This window comes from Vicia villosa, linkage group LG4 (genome assembly GCF_029867415.1).
Source record: "Vicia villosa cultivar HV-30 ecotype Madison, WI linkage group LG4, Vvil1.0, whole genome shotgun sequence".
Taxonomy (NCBI): Eukaryota; Viridiplantae; Streptophyta; class Magnoliopsida; order Fabales; family Fabaceae; genus Vicia; species Vicia villosa.
In genome coordinates this window covers 128,156,836-128,181,029 of record NC_081183.1, presented here as the reverse complement: position 1 = coordinate 128,181,029, position 24,194 = coordinate 128,156,836, and the positions used below count along the sequence as shown (strand labels likewise).

The window sequence follows — 24,194 nt, the reverse complement described above, 5'->3', positions numbered from 1 at the left end:
TTTATCATCTTGGTGTCTGCATGGTGAAATCTACCTTCGCATCCTCTTGCTACATGTCTCATCTTCCATCTTATCAGCAATAACTTCTAGTGCTTTCATTGATGGTTTTGTGTTTCTTTTACTCTTCCTTACAGTTTCTACAACCTGATTCTTGAAGAGATCCTCTGAGGCTGAAACCCTAACAACATTAGGATCATCATATTTCATCCCAAACACTCCATTCTCCATAACAGTTTCTTTCGCAAGATCTTTGATTAAGTCAGGATGTGAAGCAACTACAGCAAGTAGATCTTTAATAGAATCAAAATAATGAGTTCCCTTCACTAGTTTCCTTGAAAATTCTTTAACTCCAGGGACACCGAAAATCTTACTCCTACCTTTTGAAATTTTACTCCAACCTTTTTCAAGTAAGCGAGGCCAAACACCTCCCCAAAAAAGACCACTCTCTCGATTTTTACTTACTCGAATATCACATGTAAGAAAAAGTATTATTTCTATGCGTGTAAGCTTTGAGTAATCTTTCCCTGCTAGAATTTCATAAATAGACTTCATAGATTTTGCACTGAGACTTGTGAGATCGTTTTCTTTTCCAATTCCAACTGCATCTATAAGAGCTTCAACTCCAACTAAATCCATCAAAGCAAAAGCATACTCTTCTAGTTTCAAATTTCCCCCATGAAACACTAGTGCAGAAAGTACTTTTTACATCGGGCGAAAAGTACTTTTTACATCGGGCCTGGGCCCGATGTAAAGCCAGGCGATGTAATAAGTCAGAGACATTTTACATCGGGGCAAGGCCCGATGTGAAAAATTAATATACCACATCGGTTGAATTCAGACGTCTGATGTGAAAAATAATGCAATTTTTTAATAAAAAAAATAAATGCCATATATTACATCGGTTGAACATTTAGCCCGATGTAATAGATGATGTTTACATCGGTTTTCCACTTTGCCCGATGTAATAGATAAGTTATTACATCGGTTTTCCATTTCGCCCGATGTAATATGTTTTCTGTTTTTAAACATATAATAATGATTTTTCCTATTAACCTGTAATTTTTTGGTCGCTATTTTGCACAACACACAGACCACATTTATGTCACTATTTTCATATTTTTCTAACCAGTGAAAGATATAATTTCATTGCACCAAATAGCTAAGATGCATATATATATATATATATATATATATATATATATATATATATATATATATATATATATATATATATATATATATATATATATATATATATTCTTCAAAATTTACAAAAGTATTAATCTAGGATACACAAGTGTACAAAATTATAAGAAAGTTTGCACACGGTGGACTATTACAAATTAACAAAACAACAAATATCCAACCATTTAAGTCCATTCACGCACTTGAAATACCAACATGAATCCACGAAAAGATGAGTTGTAGCTGCTGAAGACAACAACAAAATTACATTTGCTGAGAATAAACAATAACACTAATTAACATCAGCAAACAACACCAAAGTCAAGAAACTAGTTCGAATCAGAAATATAGACAATTTCATCAAAAAAATACAATAAAATAGTCTAAACTTCTGACAATAATTGGCATAACAAAATGTAACATTATTTTCAAAGTCACTTGCCATCCTAAGTTCTTCTCTTCATCATCTATCTCATCATTATCATTACCAAACTCGTCATAATCTTCATCGACATTTTCGTTCTCATTTCCTCAAATTCATGTATTCTAAACCACTTGGTTGACGAGGAACATAAGCTATGGTAATTCGGGCTTAGATTCCATTCCAAGAGTATATATTCTTCCTTTTCTTATTCCTACAACATCACACCACACATGTAACTCAGTCAATAGGATAGTTCCTCACATGTAACTCAGTCAATAAGATAGTTCCTCGTTGATATTTCTTGGATCAATTTTTCATATCTATATACTTTTTTTTTAAGAAAATAAAGCTAATTAATATTTTAAGCAATAAAATAAAATGAAACTAAACAAAAATAATAATAGAGAAAATAAAAATATATTAGCAATATTTTAAAAATACAAATGAGACACATTTTAGTTCATAGAATGATGTAACATAAAAAGTATATCATCATACCAAAAAAATCACCCCTACAACTACACATCAAATATACCATGGCTTCCTTATGAGGTTGCAGAATTAGAAAATGGTGCATAGTTTGTTAATCTATCATATCAATACCTAATACAAAATAACATCAAAATCATCTACAGTAGAACTAATTAAACACAAATCCTAATAATTAGAATATACTAATCAGATATAGCATTAATCCATGTTACCTGCCACACATCATAAGCCACGTTGAGTAGAAACAATGGCGTCTCAATATGTTCAACCAAATTCTGAGGAAAGAAGCACTGAAAAACAAGGCTACGAATATTAAAAATTTGGTTGTTTAGAGTAATTTTAGAAGTTGCGAATAGCATGACATCTAGAGTAAGAATTACCGAAGTTCGGTCCAGTTTGTTGAGACAATTTTTTGGCAAATTTTTTTGTACTTCCTACAATATCAAAACAAAAGCGATATATGAAATGTTTGTACAGATTTTCTTCAACTTGCATCAGAAAACAAAACAACTAATGGAAGCTACATTTACCAATACTATTTTCTACAATATAGTTCTTTAGATTAGTCCAAAGCTACATTAAATGTTACTTGTAACTAAACTACGCCTCCAAACAGATTTCTCAATGAGCGTCCTCCAGATACATCAATTCTACACAATTGAACATATCATCAATAATATCTAACTTTCGTGTTGATAGAACGAGATATAAGTAATTTAAATAAAAACAAAGAACATACGCATCAAGAAAAAATTCGGCATCACTAAAACACTTCACTTTGGAAGATTTTGGTAACAAGCTCTGGAACTCATCGTAATGTATTATTGATACAAGACCGCCCGCAGAGCATCCAAAGAGAAGGGCCTGATACACATTTATCCAATATTAGAATTCATGCATATTAAGATCGAATAACAATATAAAGCAAAAGGATTCAAATTTGCTGCAGTTGTCAAATCACGCATTCATGCACTGAAACGATTGGAAACCTGTTCGGCATTATCCATTCCTTGAGACATCAATTCCTCTATTGCAGCTAGCCATATTTTTTGTCCTCGAAATTGAAGCCGTGCAGCCTGTAAAAAGAATCAAATTCATACACATTCCACATATCAATCTTTCAATAACAGTTTTCCATAGGAATGCTAAACGCTTAGGGCTTTTGTTAGGAATTAAGAAGATAAGAGGTTGAAAAAACTGATTCTTTCACTAACCTCATTTTCACTATCTCCAGTAAAAGATGCTCCATCACAATACCTTAATTTGACTCTATTCCAGTTAAAGAAATCTGTCCATAAAATTTACAACCACAAGCCACAAAACATTAACAAAAGTAACAAGAGAAGGATTTTGACAAAGAAAATAAACCAACATTCATAATCTACCTAAGCTTTGGTACTTAGGTCAAGAATTTTCTTCAATATTGGTAGAGTATGACCGTAGTCATAAGGAGAAGTAGTTTCATGCACTACACTAAACATAGTATTCTCATCCATACTATCAGAGGCTTCATTCAAATTCAATTGTTCTGTTGAATTATCCAATCACATACAAAAATTACACAAAAAAATAAAATTAATAAAAATCTTATTCCAAAAGTTACATAATTAAACAAACAAACAAACAAACAAACAAAATATTGTGTTGAATCATGTGAGAATCAATCTTTTACTTTCTTTTTATGACTATAACTGAATCAGTTAATACAAATCTTATTCCCAAATCATTTGCAAGTTTAACGCTACGAATAGAACATCTAAAACAAACAAAATTAATAAAAAAAATAAACAAAACAACATTCAATGATTAACACATACATGAATTTCTTTAATTAGGATAATAGAAGAACTAGAAATGAAGGTAAATTATGAAAATAAATGAAAGAGAATCCGAAACCTGTTGAGGAATTCAAATTGCAGTCAATAACAAAGCGATTCAACTTTTCAATAAGCATATCAATTAGTTTATCTGCAAGACGAACGCGATTAGTTAAATTAGATCAAAAAAAGAAAACGAAATGACGTTAGGGAAAGAGCGAGAGAGTACCTTCCATGGCTGCTTGGAGAATGTAGATCTTGAATTCACAGAGTAGTTCTTCGAGCTAGATCGAGAGATTTAGAGAGAAAACGAAAGAAAAAGATTGGAGCTAGTTTGAGAGATCGAAATCGAAAGAACGAAAGAGGTTCGGCGCCGCACTCGAAGAAGAAGAAGAAATAAAAGATTTGATGCAGTACTAAAGTAGAGATAGGGTTTTTGGAAGTATTACATTTAACTTTTCCCAACGGTTGAATGTTGGACCGATATAAAGGCCCAAAGACCATTAGCTTTTCCCATCGGTTGAATATTAGATCAATATAAAGGCCCACTTTTCTATCGGTTAATATATAAAACCGATGTAAAAGCCATTATAAACGAATTTAGTTTTAATTACAATTCTGTCACCGCCTATTTTTTTTTAATTTTATTTATTTCTCCCATCGGTTAATATTTATAACTGATGTAAAATCCCTTATAAAAAATTCTTCTTATTTACAATTCTGCCACCACCTGTTTTTTTATATATTTTTTATATCATTGGAAATAAATACCTGATGTAATATTATTTTACAAATATTTTTCCCATCATATATTTTAATACCTGATGTAAAATCTTTTAAGCAAATGTCATATTTTTAGTAGTGAAAATTCTTAATCACCTACAAGTTTTAGCAAACAGCATAGTTGAATGTGAATCCATGTTATGAAATGATGAAATGAATGCGCACAAAGTTATGACTAATATAGTTAAGTAAATACCTCAAGTAATTTACTGCAGCAATGTTCCACAGATTCATTATGGAGTAAACGAGATAAAAAGTGTTGATGTGTTGCTCTTGTGAAAAGTTTTTGCATATTAAAACCTCTTATAGTTTTTCTTGCTTCCCTATATACATGCCATCTTTTATGATCCTCTGATTGATAGAATTTTGTATAGTAGAAATGGTTTAACTCACCAATGCTCTTGGTACCAATAAATCTTTTCACTTTAACAAAGTCTTTCCCAAATATATACAAGCCAAGTATTAAACTTGCTTCTTCTACTTTATTCAAATTATTATTTGAATATATGTATACTGGTTGTGCCTTTTTAAGGTTATATGAACTCTCTAGAGAGATCTTGTAGTCAATCTTTGACATCAAATTTGGAATTTCAGCTCGTTTTTTGATATCAACATCTTTTTTCTTTTTCTTAACTTCCTGAAATGAAAAAAAGTTAAATAACTTAAAAGAATACATTTGTTCCGCAGTTGAACAATATCGTGTATTTATTTTATGTGATTTATGAAATGGAAATGTGAGTCGCGTGATTGAGATCACATAGAATGACAAATATGTGATACAAATATTTATTAACGAAAATAATAAATGTATTTGATTTTTGATTTTAACAATTCTAATGCTACTAAAGAGAACTTTAATTCTTACACTTTATTGGTCCCTATTGGTATCAATTTACACAGATGAGTATCAATTTATAACGCTCTTATCCACCTCTTAGATTAGTCAATCTCAAAAAGATAGATCTAAGTTTTCAAGAAAAAACTTCTCATCATCTTTACAGATAAGATGCGGGGAGGAGACAAAAGGCCTAAAAATCGAACTCCACCCTAAAAACATGAATTAGAGTGTGGTAGGGTTTGTACCCTTTATGTTAACACATAACATGTATGTTTTTTCTAAAACAACCCAACATCTCAAGAACGATTAAATTCACGCACAATTTATCTTTATGATGAATCAATTCACATACACAATGAATCAATAAAGGATAATAATATAATATCTAAGGTATATCTACTACATTAAATTGTACGACGCCATTCAAAGCATGAAAGACTAAGCTATAAATTAAACCAACAAAAGAAATAAGACATTTAAAAAAGCAAAAGAACAAACTATGTGATTCACAGTTTTACCTTCATAGTAGACGATTTATGATTAGAATACCAGTCAATCTGAAGATTCTAGCTTGCAAAAGGAGGAGCTATTGTTACACGCCTATTGAATAACAAACAAAAAAATTTATCAGGACACACACATATACAACCAAGTATAAAAAGGAAGAGAGAAAAAGTAATACGTACCTAGGTGCGTTAAAGAAGCTAGGGTTTCATAGATACGCTAGAGATAGAGTTGAAGAGGGATGGGGATATGTGAGGATAGAATAAAAAATTATATATATATATATATATATATATATATATATATATATATATATATATATATATATATATATATATATATATATATATATATATATATATATATATATATTGTTTACAACTTTTTCCCAAAAGTTTTTTGCATCATTTATCTCTTGATCACGAGTTTGACCATCTCATAAAGAGATATTTTTTCCTAGAAATCCATTTTGTTAAGGAGTTCTACAAACACATTTTCAAAAGGTTTGATTTTAAATTCCCTACAATGACCAATTCTAATATTTATAATTTTAAAATCTTCTTCAACTTACATTTGTGTTCTTACCTCCTGGTTCAAGCCCAATATCACGACCCAGAAATGGATGAGGCCAAAAATATGAATCCCAATAAAACTAGAGATATTTATGAAGGTATTCTATAAATAATGTCAGACTAATGATGTCGGAGGACGAAATATCACTCTCACAACTACAATTCAAAAGGATATTCTAGGGCCTCGGGAAAAAATGCATGGACCCGCCTTAAAAAAAACCAGGCCGAAGCAAATGATTCGAAAAAGATCGTTAGATAACATAATGAATTATACTCTAACATCTATCTATCTAGACAAAGATTATCCGACCAACGGTTTTAGACCTCTAGAGACCCTAAAGAATCCATATATAAAGGAGAACATACGTCAAATAAATATAAACACTAATTTTCTAATCTTTATACCTTTTACATCTGATAGAATTTGACTTAGGCATCAGAGTGTTTGGAGTAACCACCCGCAATCCGTTCAGAGTAATTAACCACAAAGGATGATCAATATTGAAGCTTATTAGACCTAGCCAACTTTATCATCAAGTAAACACTTACTCTTTAAAAGGACCATCGACACTGTCTACGGTAACAAATAATAACGTTTAGCCACATAATCAAACATCAAAATGGATAACCGAGGGGAAAAAGTGACTTGTAACTCTAACTGCCTATAATTAGTGGCTACCAAAAATCATGAGAAAAATGATTGAACAAGCTATTACAAACACGATAAGGGGTTAATTTTAATATTTGGTTTTCAAAAACTTTTTGAAAAAAAATTGATTTTAAGTGGATAAATTTTAAGAAGAGTGTAGAAACATAGATTAGCCAGCGAAAAAGATAAAAGACAGAAAAATAAAGAGATATGACACCAAAGATTATCCTAATTCATGATTAAACCACATGGCATACTCCAGTCTCCAAGAGTTTCCTCTTAAGATTTCCACCATCAACAACTTGAGATTTTACATAGGTTCAACTCAATAACCTTACACCAAGCTTTTTATAGGTTTAACTTGCAACATTTAAGTCTATTACAACAACACAAGATGAGTATGCTCTTGAACATACAAATTAAGCAGAATAATAGAAAAATAGAACTCTCATATGAAGTTTTTCACTCTCCCATCACTAAAGCAATTTCTAGTGAGTAAGACTAATAAAATAATGAGAATGGGTGAGATAGAAGTGTAGATAATTCAGAAAATTCATGGTTTAGAAGTGAGAAAATCACTCCTTTATATAGGAAAAAAATAGCCACAAAGGCAACAACCATTGGGCTTGGATGTTATCTATTCAATTAGAAATGACAACTTAATCGATTAAATTTAGCTAGAAAAAGAAACTTTAATCTGTTGCGTAGCTTAATTGATTAACTAGCTTTCTAATTGATTATGAGGAAAAATATGTCTTAATCGACTAGATAAATAGTATAATCACTTATACACTGACTTTAGCTTTCCTAATTGATTATAATTGCATATTAATAGTTTAAGTAATTGCCCGAGATTAGTTTTAAGAATTTTTTAGAGAAAGATTGAAAGTTTTAGTATGTCTGTGCACCACCTTAGTATTGCAAGACTTACTCTTAATTAATTTACATTCATCTTGTTAATTATTTGATAAAAACTCTAAGCACATGAACGAGTGAGCTTTAAAATCTTTAGTTCCTTTTGTTTGACTGATTTCATTCTTTTCAGCTCTTCAAAGAGGAACTTGAATACCTTTGTTTGTGCTTGCTTATTATATGATGATACTTGTGATTTAGCTTTTCCTTATTCTGTTGTCATCGTTAAAAACTTTAGAAGACTTTAAATTGAACAACATATATAGCTACATAAATCATAACTTGGAAGTAGGGCTCACAACTTCCAAAATTTCCAAAAGTATTGAAATTTGGGCCCCTAAAACCTTTAACAGCCTGCTTGCAAGGGCCGAGAAGTATATACAATACAAAGAAAAGCTAGTCGCAAGCAAGAAAATTTATCACATAGGGTTCGAGAAAGTAAAGACAAGTAAAATGGGAGTTGAAGAGCTCAAACAAGGAAACTTTAAAAGGGACGAAACTAAGAAATACTCTAGGCCCAGTCGAGTAAGGAGCACCATCATTTAGATAGAAAGACTACACTTCCTCTTAATGCATCGAGAGAGCATGTCTTACAAAAATGCATCAACGTAAAGATTCGAGAAGAGTAAGTTGAAACACCAAAACCTATCAAGGAGCATTCCATAATGGACAAATCCACACATTGTTGTTTCCATATGTGTAATGTCACAACACAGAAGAATGCGTATAATTGAAATACACTATTGGAAATTTAATCAAGAAGGGAAGGTCATCCACATTTTTCCACCAGGACAAAATCATATCCAAGGAGAAGAGATCATAAGAAGAAAGTATGCAAATTAGAAAAAAGTGAAAGAACTCATGTTGCTTAAAAAAGAGAAACATTTCAATAATTAAGAAGAAAATAAACTATTATTTGCATACTTCGTCGTGGGCGGAACATTCAGTGAATGTGAAAGATTTCTCATTCTAATGAATGTTGAAGAAAAACTACTACACAAATATGAAACATTCCTTATCAACATCCGAGCAAACCTATACGACATAAAAAATTAATAGTAAAAACGATCGACCATATGAAATCTCATTGGAGCAGGCTATGTTGGCCATAACGTTGGTAGTTTTAGGAGGGTTCTCGCATTCTGATGGAGCCTCATGCAGCTGAATAAAAAGAAAACTAAGAGAAATGATGTTGCAAACATTATTTTAAAAACTAGATTGGACTAACCGATCAAACTGGTTGAATTGGGAACCAGATGGATCGCCGGTTTGGTCTGATTGTTGGATTGGGTAAACTATTGAATCAGTGGGAACCGGTCAGTATAGGCCAAAATCGACAAAAACCGACGAATTGGAGGTTTAAATGTTCGTTTTTTTCTCAAACAAAACGACATCGTTTTGATAATTTTTTAAAAAATAAAATTAAAATATAAGTAGACTTTGTTCAAAAAGTTATTTGGAACAACTTTCTTTTTTTGGAATTAAATTTATTAGGCACTACATTAATTTTTGGAATAACTATGTTTAAAATTTAAATTTAAAAAATAAAATTATAAAATTATGATATTTTAAAATTTTGTAAGTGTTGCCATTTTTTTAGAGACAGAGTCATTCGATTTGGTTTAGTTAATAATAATATAGTGTTGTTATAGAGATGAATTTATTCAACTAATTTATTTAATTTAATCATGCGATTGGTTCAGTGACCAATTAATTCAATAAATAAACTAATAAGAGTTTGATGACAGAGTCTGACTTTTAAAACAATTGCGAAAAAAATAACAAAAGAACCATTCAAAAGAGACAAACCACTCAAATATCCAACCCGACACAAACCCAAACAAAGTTGTGAAATCGATAGCAGAAAAAAAAAAACTGAATTCTCAAATGTTGAAATCACTGACCTTCAAACCCATCTTTCTCAACCTCACAACAACAACACTCTTTCCAATCTTTAAATTCAATTCTCGTTACTCTTCAACCACTTCACATCAAAACCAATTCACCGTCTCATATCTCGTTACCAATTTCGGTTTCTCCTCAGAAACCGCTAGAAAAGCTTCAAAACACTTTCATTTCGACACTTCCGAAAAGCCCGATTCAGTAATCACCATCTTCAGAAACTACGGTTTCTCTGATTCCCAGATAAACAACCTTGTTAGACAGGCACCCAACATTCTTAAATGTGACCCCCACAAAAGGGTTTTGCCAAAGTTTCAATTTTTACTCTCAAAGGGTGCTTCAAATTCTGACATTGTGGAGATTGTGGTCAGAAGCCCTAGGATTCTCTATTCAAGTCTTGACAATTGCATACTCCCTACTTTTGAATTGGTAAGAAGGTTCCTTCCATCTAACGAGAAAGTTATTGAACGAATACTTCAATGTAAGTTTTTCTTTGGTCATTATCATGTTATTAGGAATGTGAAGTTGTTGCTTGATTATGGAGTCACTGACTCAAATATAAGACACTTGTTACTTAAAAGACCGTCTATATTGTTGTCTTATGACATGAGGGGTGCTTTGGATATGGTTAAGGAATTGGGGTTTAATGATCCTTCCAATGTGAATTTTTGTATAGCATTGTTAGCCAAAAGGGCCATGTCGGAATCTAGGTGGGATGAGAAAGTTGTTGCCTTTAAGAAATGGGGTTGGTCTGATGAAATGGTTCTCGAAGCGTTTAGGAAGCGACCGTTGTGTATGCTATCATCCACAGAGAAAATTAATAAGGTCATGAGATTTTGGGTGAATGAGTTGGGTTGGAACTCGTTGGCTCTTGTCAAAAGGCCGGATATTTTTTCATATAGTTTGGAGAATAGGATCATTCCGAGGGCTTGTGTTGTTTCATATCTGATCTCGAAAGGTTTGATGGAAAATAATGTTGAATTGTCTACCCCTTTTGCTGTTAATGAAAAGGTGTTTCTTGAAAAGTATGTGCAATGTTTTGAAGAGGAAAGACATAATTTGTTAAAGCTATACCACGAGAAAATGAATGGTAAGAAGATCAAGGAAAATGGTGAAGTGCCTGTAAGCTATTGAATTGGCGAAGATATCATAAACCTTTGTGGAATTTGAAATATAAGGATGTTCATATTTCACAAATTCCTTGCTGTTTGAATGTTAAGCAAAGACAAAGTCGGAATGATTTAAATGTTGATTTTTGTAGATTTAGATGTTAAGCTGGGAAATGTATTGGGTGACTGCTGCAGATTCTTTTTATGGAATCATTTCTTGTAGTAATTTTTTTGTTTAGATAAGTGTATCTAAGAAGTACTACTAGCTAAGGATTAGTAGCTTATTTCTTGATTCGGTTTTGAAGTTCCTTCACCTTGTTTGATGAAAGAAAATATGGATGAGGGCAAGAATTTGTAATAGACTTTGGAGATGAAACAAACTCATTTTTTCAGATTATGCCAATACAATTTGAGAAGTGCTTTTAATTGAAAAGGATATGGCAAAATAATAATTGATATGTTTCATTTGATATATAGAAAATAACACTAAAATGTTTGGAATTACTTCTACTTAGTTATTTGATTTGTTGAACTTATCCTTTTGTGTTTTTTACTATTCCAATTATCATTATGGTGCATACAGTGGTACCGTGATGACTAGCTGTGATTTATCAAACTCACTGTGATACCAAAGAAGCACTAAAACTAACAGAAGCTTTACATGCTTTTCTGTCAAAGACTCCTGCATTAGATTTGTAAGTAATTCTTTTAAGTACTTTTCCTGTCAAAGGCTCTCTACACCCCTATGCAGATTACATTTTGTAGGAGACACTAGAAGAGGCGCGAGGTGCATTACCATGTTGGGTGACCGCAATGTTCGACACCATCTCTGAAGCAATCTTGCAATGTTTGAATCTCTTACTCCATTCTCAATCAGCAATCTGATGTTAGATGGCACAAGAGTGTCACACAAGAAAAAAGGATTGTGAAATGTCCAAGCAATAGTGTCCTTGTCAGATTGAAAGAATCTATACGTCAATTCATAGATTGGGACTATTTGATTCTTCAGGCTTAGTAAGAGGCAACTCTGGGGAAAAAAATTGAAACTTTGTTGACACCCTTTTGGATATTTTGCAGGAAATAAGATACAGTCCCTTTACAATTAAATCACACTGTTGGGATTTGAGAGACCATGGTTTATAAAGACGTTGAGAACTGAATCAGGTTTTTGGGCGGTCTTGAAACGACAATTATAAGTGGACTAAAGTTTTGAAGCAAATTGTGGGGAGAAACCAAAGTTATGGATAAGGTAGAAGACTGGAAATGAGGTTGAATCAGAAGTGTTGGTGCAGAGAAAATGGTGATAAATTTGGAAATGTTGATGTTTGCGGGGAAGTTAAGCCCTTGAGATAGATTATTAGGGTTCTGTGGCGCCATGTTTTGAATTTTAACATGATGATAGAAAGAAATGGAACGTTTATTTAGGAAAATAAAGAATGATGATAAGTAAGTAAATAGATAGTTCGCCGATTATATAATTTCATATGGAACAATATTTTCACAAATTTAACAAACTTGTGGAGGATGATGGTTCTGTCAAGCCAGTTAAGATTATCACAAATAGACCAGCCAAATAGCAGCAAAACCACAATACAGTAAACATGACAGTAAAAATTACCATTGTGACTGTACCGCAAAAACAAGCTCAGCAGGAACGTGATTAAGCAGAATCGTAAAAACCATAATATTACGCACGAAGTAGTATCCCACAAAGCAGATTCGCACACAACCAGAAACGCAGCGGGTTGAATACGATAATGAAGATATACTAGTATTTAACCAGTATTGCAGAATAAGAAACAGAATGTAACAATGCAGAAACGACTGATACAGAAGCGTAAAGCTTAAGCCTTTCTTAGAAAATTGTGTGAACTTGCAATGGGTTTATAGTGGGAATAGTAAGACATAAGAGAGATTATTTCAATGAATCAAATGATGTAGCCATGGTAATTTATTTAAGTTTAAAACTTATTTTGGTTAAATCAAATACAACGTATAAATTCTTATTTTCTTTATTCTTCCCTATCCTTTTCAATCAAAAGCACTCCCACATCTTAATTTCAATATTCGAAAAATGATTATGTTGCATGGAAGAACCAAAATTTTCTTCATATTGCTTCAATCAACAAAGTTTCTTCCGTTATAGATGAGAGAGATTCGTGAGCACATTTTTTTTATTCAGAGTATACAAAATATAGTAACAAACAAAATAAGAGGTAACCTATTGCTTTGCTTCTTATTTAGTAACAAGTTCAGAGGTTAAATTCCAATTACATGCATCAAGAAATTCTGATTAGTAACATGTCCTCGTCACAAGACTTATTACTAAAGTAATTAAGAAAAAAAACTTATATAGTCTCAAAATCTTGTAACTTAATTTAAGTTTTTACTTTCGTCTTTTATCTAATAAACATTGCTTTTTATTCTCCAAGAAATTATTATTGTTAGCCAATTTAGTCGATTCAGTTAACTTTTAACTTTAAATGTTTTAGGCTGTTCCGTTTAAGAACCAGAAATGATCAGTGTAAGGGTGGGATGGGATCTTAAATCAGTGGAGCAATTTTTTGGTATGGCAGAGAGGGGCTTGATCTGCTAGGTTAACACTTCAACGCTCAAGTCAATGAGAGAATGAGGAGTAAAGTGAGAGTGAGAATGAATTTGAATATCTGAAATGACACGCTTTCTTCCTTATATAGTGTGAGTAGTTGAAAGCGTCCACGTGAAGAAGACGTGTTATGAGGATGGCTGCTGGATCTAATCAGACGATGATCGATGCATCTGAAGGGTGAAATATTATGCCCTTTTTGAATGAAGGATCTCCTATTCCATGTACTTCTTTGCTTAGTGCCACTCTTGGGTCTCTTTCTATGGGCTTGTGAACGGCCCATAACGATTGGCCCACAAGTCCTTATCTCTGCTTTGTAGGGTGAGAGTTTGCCGCATTCGTTCCTAGGTGGGCTGCTGGTAGGAGCAAGTTAAGATTATAGATGAGATGTTACTATCGTTGAAAACATGCACATTAAATGTCTTTCTTGTAATGAATAAAGTTTCGTAGGGAGTTTTTGACATGTGTCTCTACGCTAGTTAGTAATGATGCCTCATCTATCTTAGGATATTTGAATACTCTGAACAATCTTTGATGAAATCTTTTCCCTTTCTATGTCTAAACAGAACCTTTACAATGGAATGTGTCCAACATGAAATTCGTAAGACGATAGGTGATAACTCTTTGGTGTGGACATACTAAGAGACATTGAATTTTGCCTTTGTTTTTGCTATCGAAGGTGGCTTGGACTGTGCCTTTACGGCGGTGGGATCCTTTGATGATTAGGGGTGATTCTCCCCAAGGTGGACAAAAGGATCTGGGGTAAATTCTACCAACGCGTAATTTCTCTCCACAAATGCATATTGTCTTTCATAGGTTTCTGCCCATTTCAACAATTTCGAGGTCGGCGTGCTTAATCATTTACTGATTGCCCCTTCACAACTGCATCCGGTGAGTTAGGCCTACATCAAAGTTTTCTTGGCCTGGTGTGAATACAAGAATGTTGTGTAAATATTTGATGCTTTATAAATGATTGAAGCAGAGGTACATATTCTTAAACAACTAATACTTATTGGTAACCTTGCTGAATATTCATGTTGTTGTGGAATTTGAAATATAGGAATGTTCATATTTCACAAATTCCTTGTGTTTGAGTGATAAGCAAAGACAAAGTTGGAATGACTTAAATGTTGATTTTTGTAGATTTAGATGTTTAGCTAGCAAATGTATTGGATGACTGACTGATCCGCTGTCGCACACGGATCAAAAACGAGTGTTTTGTAAAAAACGCAGTATAGCGACAATGGCTCGAGTCGTATCGCAAGGATTCTTGTATTATATTAACTAATCAAAATTGATTTAGGCGGTTTGGTTTAGGATCGATTTAATAATAACAGAGTGAAAAAGTGATTAAAATAAGTGATTATGTAAATAAGCTAAAACGACAATTCTACTGACTCGGTTACCGACTTATCACTGGTTTAATAAACTTCAATCCCCTAAGCGGATTCTATTCCCCTACCGATTACAACACCAATTAACAAGCGAAATTGACATTATAAGGTTTCATTCCTATTTTCCGAATAAAGCAAACGAATTAAGCACAATCACGAATTAAGCAAACGTGATTCTAACATACACACTTTAACGATTAAGCAACGATAAAGTACGATAAAAGTCAAGGAACATAAATCAATCGGTATAAATCAATAATATTCTATATAACTCGAATTAAGCAAACAAGACATATAGATTAATATCGAAAGGGAAAAGAAATTGAATTAAAGATTAAAAACCTCAAAGTATTGGAAACCGTAACCAGCAGAAATTGCCTTCGGGGATTAGTTCCTCATCATTCGTACAAAGTGTAACACCCCATACATAACTGACTAGTATATTATGCATGAAACGTTAAAATTGATATTGAGTACATACACAAGTCAAGGTACAATATTTGATCCATATAAAATATAACATGAAATTGTACTAAGAAGCATAATACATGAGTCTTCAATGGATCTTGCACAGCGGAATGTCAAAACCAACGAGGTCTTCGAGCCAACACCACTTCAAGCAATCAATCTGAACCTGCTATCTATCAAAAGCTACTAAACTGCACCTGAAAAAGATAAGTTGATTGGGGTGAGATTACTAAATCTCAGTGAGTCCTCCTATCCTATGGGTCCACTCGGTTCTGCAGGGTACATGCATCAACAAAACCGAATCCACCATTGATCCGGGGTTTATCCTCACATCCGGTACAAGTACGGAGAAAACAAGGAATCATCCACCATAGGACTCATCATATCACAAGTATACAAATAGTACAACAAACACGTATGCCAAAACCCATACCCGTGCACGGGGAATCCAGAAGCGCGTTAATGCCTCGACTAGGTTATAAAACACACCCTCGATGGGTTACCTCCCATACATATATGTCAAGAGACTTGTACAAGCACACTGCAAGAATGATTAGACGGGTTTGCACAAGCCTAGATAGCCGCGAGATGACCTTAGCCTAATTGGCGTCATAGTCCCATTAACCATCTTCACGCACGTGTGTTAACGCCGAGTACAAATACGCCATCTTGACACATGGGCCCACCAGGCGAAAGCCGAGTGCTTAGTCTACTTGACTTCACTAGAGGTGGTTTACCTGTTATGCGTAGGCCTACTTAGCCGCATAACGCCACCATACCGAGCACGCAAGTGTGTTAACGCCAAGTTAGTAAAAAGCCCCTACGGCACTCACAAGCACACTGCAAAGGTAGCGCATGTGTGAGCCCCAATGATCATAAGATCGAGCTATAACATGGACCACAAAGTCCGGGACACTCCATTGACCACAAGGTCGGAGTCATGTTCCCAACCTAGCCCCCGACCCGCTTCGATTCAAACATACACACGCATAACAAGCGCTAAGTCACACAATACAATCAATGCCGATCGTTTAACCAAAACGAAGGTGTCAACAGGATTTCATGCACATCATATAATTGCATATCATCTCAAACATGGATATAATATTCATAATAGCAATAGGCATTCTATTTAATGCATGATATAATAATTAATAACAATCGGAAAGACATAAATCCTCGTGATAATTAATATCCTGGTTTGGGGACCAATTTTATTAGAAAGTACACGTTGCTAGCTTTCCAACGATATAAAGTTTGCGCGAAACAGACTTACGACGCAAAAGTTACAAATTTCTAAAGTTTGTTGATTTTTGCACTTTTGCCCAGGGTAACCGGTTACCCAGAAGCCAGTAACCGAATACCCTGTAGCAGAATCAGTTTTTTCTGCATTTTAAGGGTTCTAAAACAGTCCCAAACCTTTCTAATTGATTCTCAGCATCATATATATATATATGATTTCCAATGAATTTCTAACATACATATGTTCAGAATCATCAACATGCAAGGATTAATACAAAAACTAACATGTTTAGCATCATAGGATTATCAATTATCTCACAATCCCTAAATCCCAATCATAACCCTTACATGCAAACCCCAAGGTATCTAACTAAGGCTTCACCTTGGATCAAATGAAGGTTGAGATGATGATCATGCAGCCATTGGACCCTTAACTTGTTCAAAGATTCACCTTCTTCTTCAACAAACCCGTAGCTGCATTTTACACACATTCAACATGGATCACTCAACTTTGAACCTATTTATCTCCATCAATACAGCACCTACGAACGCAAACCATATATGCAAATCGAAGAGAATTTCGTTAGCTTTCCAACGAGACCAGAATCGTTACGATCGGAGTTACGAGCAGAGAGATATTACCGTTTTAGTGGAGCTGTACCAAGAGTTGTGAAAATGGCTATGTTGAACATGAGTGCTTCTTCTTCCATGCTTCTAATTCTCTCCCTCCTAAATTCTGATTTGGAAAAGACATTGTCTTTACTAACCACTTTAAGACCATGCAAATGAAGAATAATGTCCAATTTACCATCCAACTAAGCCATATTTATAACTTTGCCATGTAGTTTCATTCTAACCAATCCCCTTTGTTTCTAACTACTCCACTAACTCTTTTTAATAATCATTCTTTGGATTAATAGGAAATAAGGCCAATGTGCATTCTAATTATCAATTAACCAATTAATGATAATTATCGGGTTGGAGAGTCGGGGTATTACACAAAGCTTTCAAAATTATTTGGTTAAAAGTAAAAAGTGATGAACAGTACGGCCAGACCTAGGTACTAGAGAGAACCAAACAGTTTACAACCCAACTGGGTCAAAAACACAACCCAGACCCAAAATTAACGACCCAAAACCAAAATAAAACTAATGTTGCAACTTCAAACAAAATTCTGGGAATAATTGACTGCGAATCTGACTTTGACTCCAACATGAAAGCTGTAGCTCTTTCTTTTAGCTTTCCGGCGATTATTAGAACGCGTCAATCGGATTCCCGTAGCTCCAATTATGATCATATTAGTACAGACTGCAAATGCCGAAAATAAAGTGCGAAAATCAAATAAGTGCAAAAATAAGCTGATTTATAAAAACACATTAAGATAGAAAAATAACCAAGGTAAAGTATGAAAATGCATAAGTATAAACATAGAGGAATGTGCATCAAAATTCACTGATCACTGACTGCAGCAGATTCTCTTTAAGGAATTATTTCTTGTAGTAGTTTTTATGTTCAGATAAGTGATTCCCATAGCTAATGTTAGTGTATTTTTTTTTTTGGAATGAAATAGGTGCATCGGCTGAATATACCAACAACGTTAAATCCTCATATGAAACACACTTCTTGTTTTTTACTGATGTTGTAGTAGGTTTTGTTTTGATAAGACCAGTACCGCCTGCAACACTTTTTACAAAACTGTTAGGTTAAAGAAGCAACATCAGTTTTGTTCAAGGAAATGTGCCTCTCAATACAAAGGAATCCGGGAGGATCTATTTGTTAGACCTCTATTAGGAAAATTAATGGGTAATTATTATAATTATTGTATTATTAAGACATTTATGTTTTATTAATTCTAAGTTTATGTTAGAGTAAATAGGAGAAGATATTGGGGAGTGGATGATCGTGGAATTGGATATGAAAAAAAAGCCATTTTGACATTAGGGAGGTATAGACCCTCTAAGTTCTGCACTGCTATTTTTCCCTATTATCTTTTATATATCAGTTAGTTTCTATCAATTGGCATAGAGCAATTTTGATCTAAGGTAAGAAATTCATAGTAGGGGAAATTGGACATGTAGTAGTTTGATGACAGCTGTGATGCCTATTGGAGGTTGATTTGGATTGAGAAGCATTTTGAAGTTGTGGGTATACCAGAGTGATAAGTTGTTAGAGGCAGTGAAAGCCCTGAGAAACCGTGTTCTCATATGATGGGAGTGGTGGAGTTAACGACATTTACAAGCGAGTTGGCTAATGTTTCATAATGCATTACTTTGCATTTTAATCTAGAGTATAGAGACCTTCTACTAATATATGATGAAGTAAAACATGAATTGGAAATAGAGTTGTTGATGACTTACACATTCAACATTCAACAAGAAGAAACTAAACAAGGAAATTTCGTTCTCGATTATATAACAGAAGAGAGAAATGAGGAAAAGGTAGAAATCACAAAAGTAGAAGATTTCAAAAATTCCCTAGTAAATTTCATCGAGGAAAAGAAGTAAGAGACAAAAGCATATTTTTTTCAAATTGCTTAGTATCGAGAGACACTTTAATGAACATGATGAGAGTTTTGTTTTTGAATCGAGGACCAAGCTATCTCTAAATGAGTCTTGTGAGAAGGATGGATTATATTCTTGTACTCGCTAAAAGTATAATGAGTGACATTCCCTAATTTAGTAGGGTTATTGTTGGTGTAAAGCAAGCTCACACATGATGCTAAGAAGTTTTATATCTAATTGATATCTCAATAAATTGAATGTCCTCAGGAGATATTTTAAGTTGAGATCCTCAAGTGAGACTTTAGGCTAAGTCTCTCGTGCGAGACTTTAAGTTAAATCCCTTAGGCGGGACTTTGAATCATTTGCCTCACTATTTATTAAAGGGTCCAAGACGAGGTATATTTTATGATCCAAAAGGTTAATTGTGAGTGAGTTGATGAGGCTTATGAATTCTTTAGTATTGATCCATTAGTTGTGTTACCACTGGACGACAAGGATCTTCTAGTGGAAGTGTGTCATGGATGTTACCTCTGAGGGTGACAAGGATCTTCCATTGGAAGTCCAGCATAGATGTTGCCTTTGAGGGAAGAAACTATTGTTAGACGCTGGCCTGAGGATCTAGAGGGGGGGTGAATAGATCTCACAGAGTTTTTCGGAATTATTTCGAACTAAAGCGAAAGCGGTTCTGAATCGACTTGCGTCTATTCCGGACCGTTATTGCAAGGGTCGTATATGTGACAAAACCACAAGATAATTGAGATTAACGATGAAGTGATATGTTATCGAATCAATACGTTTCACAGCTGAAAATCAATTAACTTCTAAATTGACAAACTTTGGTTTGCAATGCAGTAATAATGGAATAAGCAAAATGACAAACACTTGGTGATAATGTTCAAATTGATGATGATTCAAGATGTGGTGAATTGTGATGTTTATGCAGAACCTTAATTCACAATTTTAACACTTGAATCGTTAATCAATTTTGCAATTATGACCAAATATGAACAGAACGTAAATGAAAAGATAAAAGCGACAAGAACACGATATTTGTTCAGGCAGTTCGTCGATCGTCCTCGCTACGACTACGTCTGCCCGCAATTCCAAATTGAAATTGGGAAATCTTCCATTAATGTTGAAAGTAGTATATACAAAGAAGAAAACAAAGCGATAAACAATAAACCGAATTTGTCGATCCTTTGAATCTTCTTCCTCCTTAATCTTGAGTCAGATCAAGGTGATCCAAGAGCTTCACTTGATCCCTTTTCTGCAGTGTCTTGAATTGCCTTGAACCCTTGTTCTTCAATCTTCACACTCAGATGGATCCTCGATGAAACCTCTTGATAAAAACCCCCAAGAAACACCTATCTTGGAGGACAAAACCCTCGGATTTTATTCACCAAAAACCCCACAAATCTTCACCCACTAGGAATCTTCAATTCCGTTCCATGGACGTTATCGAACTCGATCACTAACCCTCAACGCAAGAATGATTATGTGTAATTGTGTTGGAGATGACGAAGAACGAAGATGAGAAGCCTTTGTGTATCTTTCAGTCGTTGGTGTTGTGTGCAATAATTGAACCTTGGATAATATATATGAGAGCTTTTCAGTTGATGTAGAGAAAACCAGAAATTTTGGCAGTTTTGATCAGATAGGTCGACCTAATTTAGGGCTGGGTCGACCTAACAGAGCTGCATATCCTTTGGATGTCAGTTTTGATCAGATAGGTCGACCTAATTTAGGGCTGGGTCGACCTAACAGAGCTGCATATCCTTTGGATGTCATTTGTTCCCAGTTAGGTCGACCTGTCAAAGAAGTAGGTCGACCATAATCCACTTCAGATGCGTTTTGGGGATATTTTCTCAGATTAGGTCGACCTAGTTGTTGTGTAGGTCGACCTAGCAGAATGATATGTAAATTTCTTCATTTTAGGTCGACCTGTGTTGGGAGTAGGTCGACCTGACTGCTGATTTTCTGAGTTCCTCTTATTTTTCTTGTGTTGAGTCGACCTATATGCATAGTAGGTCGACCTGCTCTGTTATGAGTGACCAAAGCTTGCTTTTCTTTGAGTTCTTCTGCTTGTACCTTGTTGCTTGTATGCTTGTTGAGTTTGCCATGAATCAAAAACATCTTTGTGAGTGTGATCTTGTATTCACATACTCCCCCTTTTTGATGATGGCAAACCAGTAGTAGAAGCTTTGGCAATAAGTGGTAAAAGCTCCCCCGTACACTCAGCATCTATTTACTCAGCTGCGCTCCCCCGTACACTCAACATCTATCTCCCCCTTTGACAACATCAAAAGAGATACAAGAAAAACAGAAGAGGAGAGTAACGAGAGAAACATAGATAAAACGCTAGCATTCATAGTATAGTAGATAAAAGGTAGATAGTGATAGCATGAGAGCCAAATATGTTTAAAGGTGTATTAAAGATGAGACACATATATGAGCAAGAGGGATATATGTATGAAGTCACTATAAGCATGTTAATTGATAGCATATTATAGTATCAATAATATTTTTGGAAGTGAACAACAATCACGTTACCGCTTTCTCAATATGTAGGTGTCAACTTTAGTGGCAGCCTTTAGTCAATGTGGAATGACGCCTGGCTTGATAATGAACTACCTTTACGCTAAGAGAAATGTTAGCAGAAAAATATATATATAAAGTAAAGGAATAATATTAAGAGAGAACAAACGTAATTAGCCCAAATTAGAGATATCGAGTATCCCTAATTCCCTACGAATGTTGAAGTATTGCTCCGTTGCTAGAGGTTTGGTGAAGATGTCGGCTAGTTGCTTCTTGCTTTCTACATGTTCAAATGTAACGTCTCCTTTCTCTGCATGATCTCGTAGGAAGTGATGTCTTATTTCAATATGCTTGGTACGTGAGTGTAAGACAGGATTTTTACTCAAGTTTATGGCACTTGTGTTGTCGCACATGATAGGTATACGATCAAGCTTAATACCAAAGTCAAGAAGTTGTTGCTTGAGCCATAATATTTGTGCACAGCAGCTTCCAGCAGCTACATATTCTGCCTCAGCAGTAGATAATGCAACCGATACTTGTTTCTTGCTATGCCAACTTATCAATGAATTTGAGAATAGATGACATGTTCCACTGGTGCTTTTTCTATCGGATTTGCAGCCAGCAAAATCTGAATCGGAGAATCCTACCAAATGGCACTCATTTCCCTTTGGATACCATAGGCCATATGTAGTAGTTCCACGTAAGTATCGCAGAATTCTTTTGACAGCTTTTAAGTGAGATTCTTTTGGACAAGATTGATATCTTGCACACATACACACACTAAACATAATGTCTGGTCTTGAGGCAGTAAGATACAATAGTGAACCTATCATACCTCGGTACAATTTCACGTCAACCTCTTTACCTTTCTCATCTTTGTCTAGATTAGTATTTGTTGCCATAGGTGTGTCAATTTCCTTCGCTTCACTCATTCCAAATCTTTTGAGCAGCTCCGTACAGTATTTAGTTTGATTCACAAACGTTCCATGACTGAGTTGCTTGATTTGTAGGCCAAGGAAGAAATTTAGCTCACCCATGAGACTCATCTCAAATTCACTCTGCATAAGCTTAGAAAAATCTTTGACAAGTTTTGCATTAGTCGACCCAAATATAATATCATCTACATAAACTTGGACTAAGAGAACATCTTTATCTTTTCTTTTAATAAAGAGAGTAGTGTCAACTTTACCCCTAGAGTACCCTTGACTAAGAAGAAATTTGCTCAAACGTTCGTACCAAGCCCGAGGGGCTTGTTTAAGACCGTATAGAGCACGTTTCAGCTTATAAACATGAGTTGGGTACATGTAATTCTCAAAGCCGGGTGGCTGAGCAACATAGACTTCTTCATTTATATAGCCATTTAGAAAAGCACTTTTAACATCCATTTGGAATAGTTTGAAGTCTTTAGAACACGCATAAGCAAGTAAGAGACGAATAGCTTCGAGACGTGCTACAGGAGCGTACGTCTCTGCATAATCAATACCTTCCTCTTGATTATAACCTTGGGCAACTAATCTAGCTTTGTTTCTAGTAATAACGCCGTTTTCATCAAGTTTGTTACGAAAAACCCATCTAGTGCCTATTACTTGATGATCTCCCGGATGAGGGACTAAGTCCCAAACATCATTCCGTTTAAATTGGTTTAATTCTTCTTGCATGGCCATTAGCCAATGCTCATCAAGTAATGCATCCTTAGCGTTTTTCGGCTCAACTTGTGAAACAAAAGCAAAATGATGACAGAAGTTACTTATCTTTGAGCGTGTTGTAACGCCCCTTGAGATGTCTCCTATTATATTGTCAATTGGATGGTCTTTCACATTTGTCCAGGCCTTAGGAAGTTCTTCATTGTTTGAGATGCTTTCTTTTTCATTTTCATCATGAGACTCATCTTTCTCTCTCTCAGCATCTTTCTTTACAATACTTTCATTCTCGTCTTCCTTATCCTTGACAATGTCTTCAGTGGATGGACCTGCACCATTAAACGAAAGACCTTTCTCGACATATTTTGTATAAGATTCATCAAAAGACACGTGTACTGACTCTTATACTATAAGTAATCTCTTATTATATACCCGATATGCTTTGCTAGATTGTGAGTAACCAAGGAATATGCCCTCATCAGCTTTAGCATCGAATTTACCAAGATTATCCTTACCATTGTTCAAGACAAAACACTTGCAACCGAATACATGGAGATGAGATACATTTGGTTTTCTACCTTTTAGTAATTCATAGGGAGTTTTGTTCAGTATAGGACGTATT

The 24,194-nt window shown here is 34.4% G+C and overlaps 2 protein-coding genes across 7 annotated transcripts; one reads left to right on the top strand and one right to left on the bottom strand.

Annotated features, from left to right (window-relative positions):
- Positions 1–1,269: 1,269 nt before the first annotated feature.
- On the bottom strand, positions 1,270–4,350 carry LOC131599650 (pectin acetylesterase 3-like). 6 transcript variants are annotated; one of them, XM_058871936.1, is made up of 8 exons: positions 4,148–4,350; positions 3,998–4,069; positions 3,316–3,389; positions 3,091–3,177; positions 2,841–2,965; positions 2,482–2,535; positions 2,314–2,391; positions 1,270–1,431 (listed from the first exon to the last, which is right to left on the bottom strand). In XM_058871936.1, the coding sequence occupies exons 1-8, from the start codon at positions 4,152–4,154 to the stop codon at positions 1,371–1,373; spliced, it is 558 nt and encodes a 185-aa protein (XP_058727919.1). In that variant the 5' UTR covers positions 4,155–4,350; the 3' UTR covers positions 1,270–1,370. The 6 variants fall into 6 exon arrangements, 2 of the variants coding, with proteins under 2 accessions (XP_058727919.1, XP_058727920.1); XM_058871937.1 differs by lacking the exon at positions 1,270–1,431 and adding an exon at positions 1,448–1,820; XR_009282875.1 differs by lacking the exon at positions 1,270–1,431 and adding an exon at positions 2,632–2,751 and having other exon boundaries at positions 2,309–2,391.
- A 5,603-nt stretch (positions 4,351–9,953) lies between these two features.
- Positions 9,954–13,180, top strand: LOC131595191 (uncharacterized). The gene has a single exon (XM_058867485.1). It carries the CDS (start codon positions 10,064–10,066, stop codon positions 11,210–11,212), a length of 1,149 nt encoding a protein of 382 aa, XP_058723468.1. The 5' UTR covers positions 9,954–10,063; the 3' UTR covers positions 11,213–13,180.
- Positions 13,181–24,194: the final 11,014 nt, after the last annotated feature.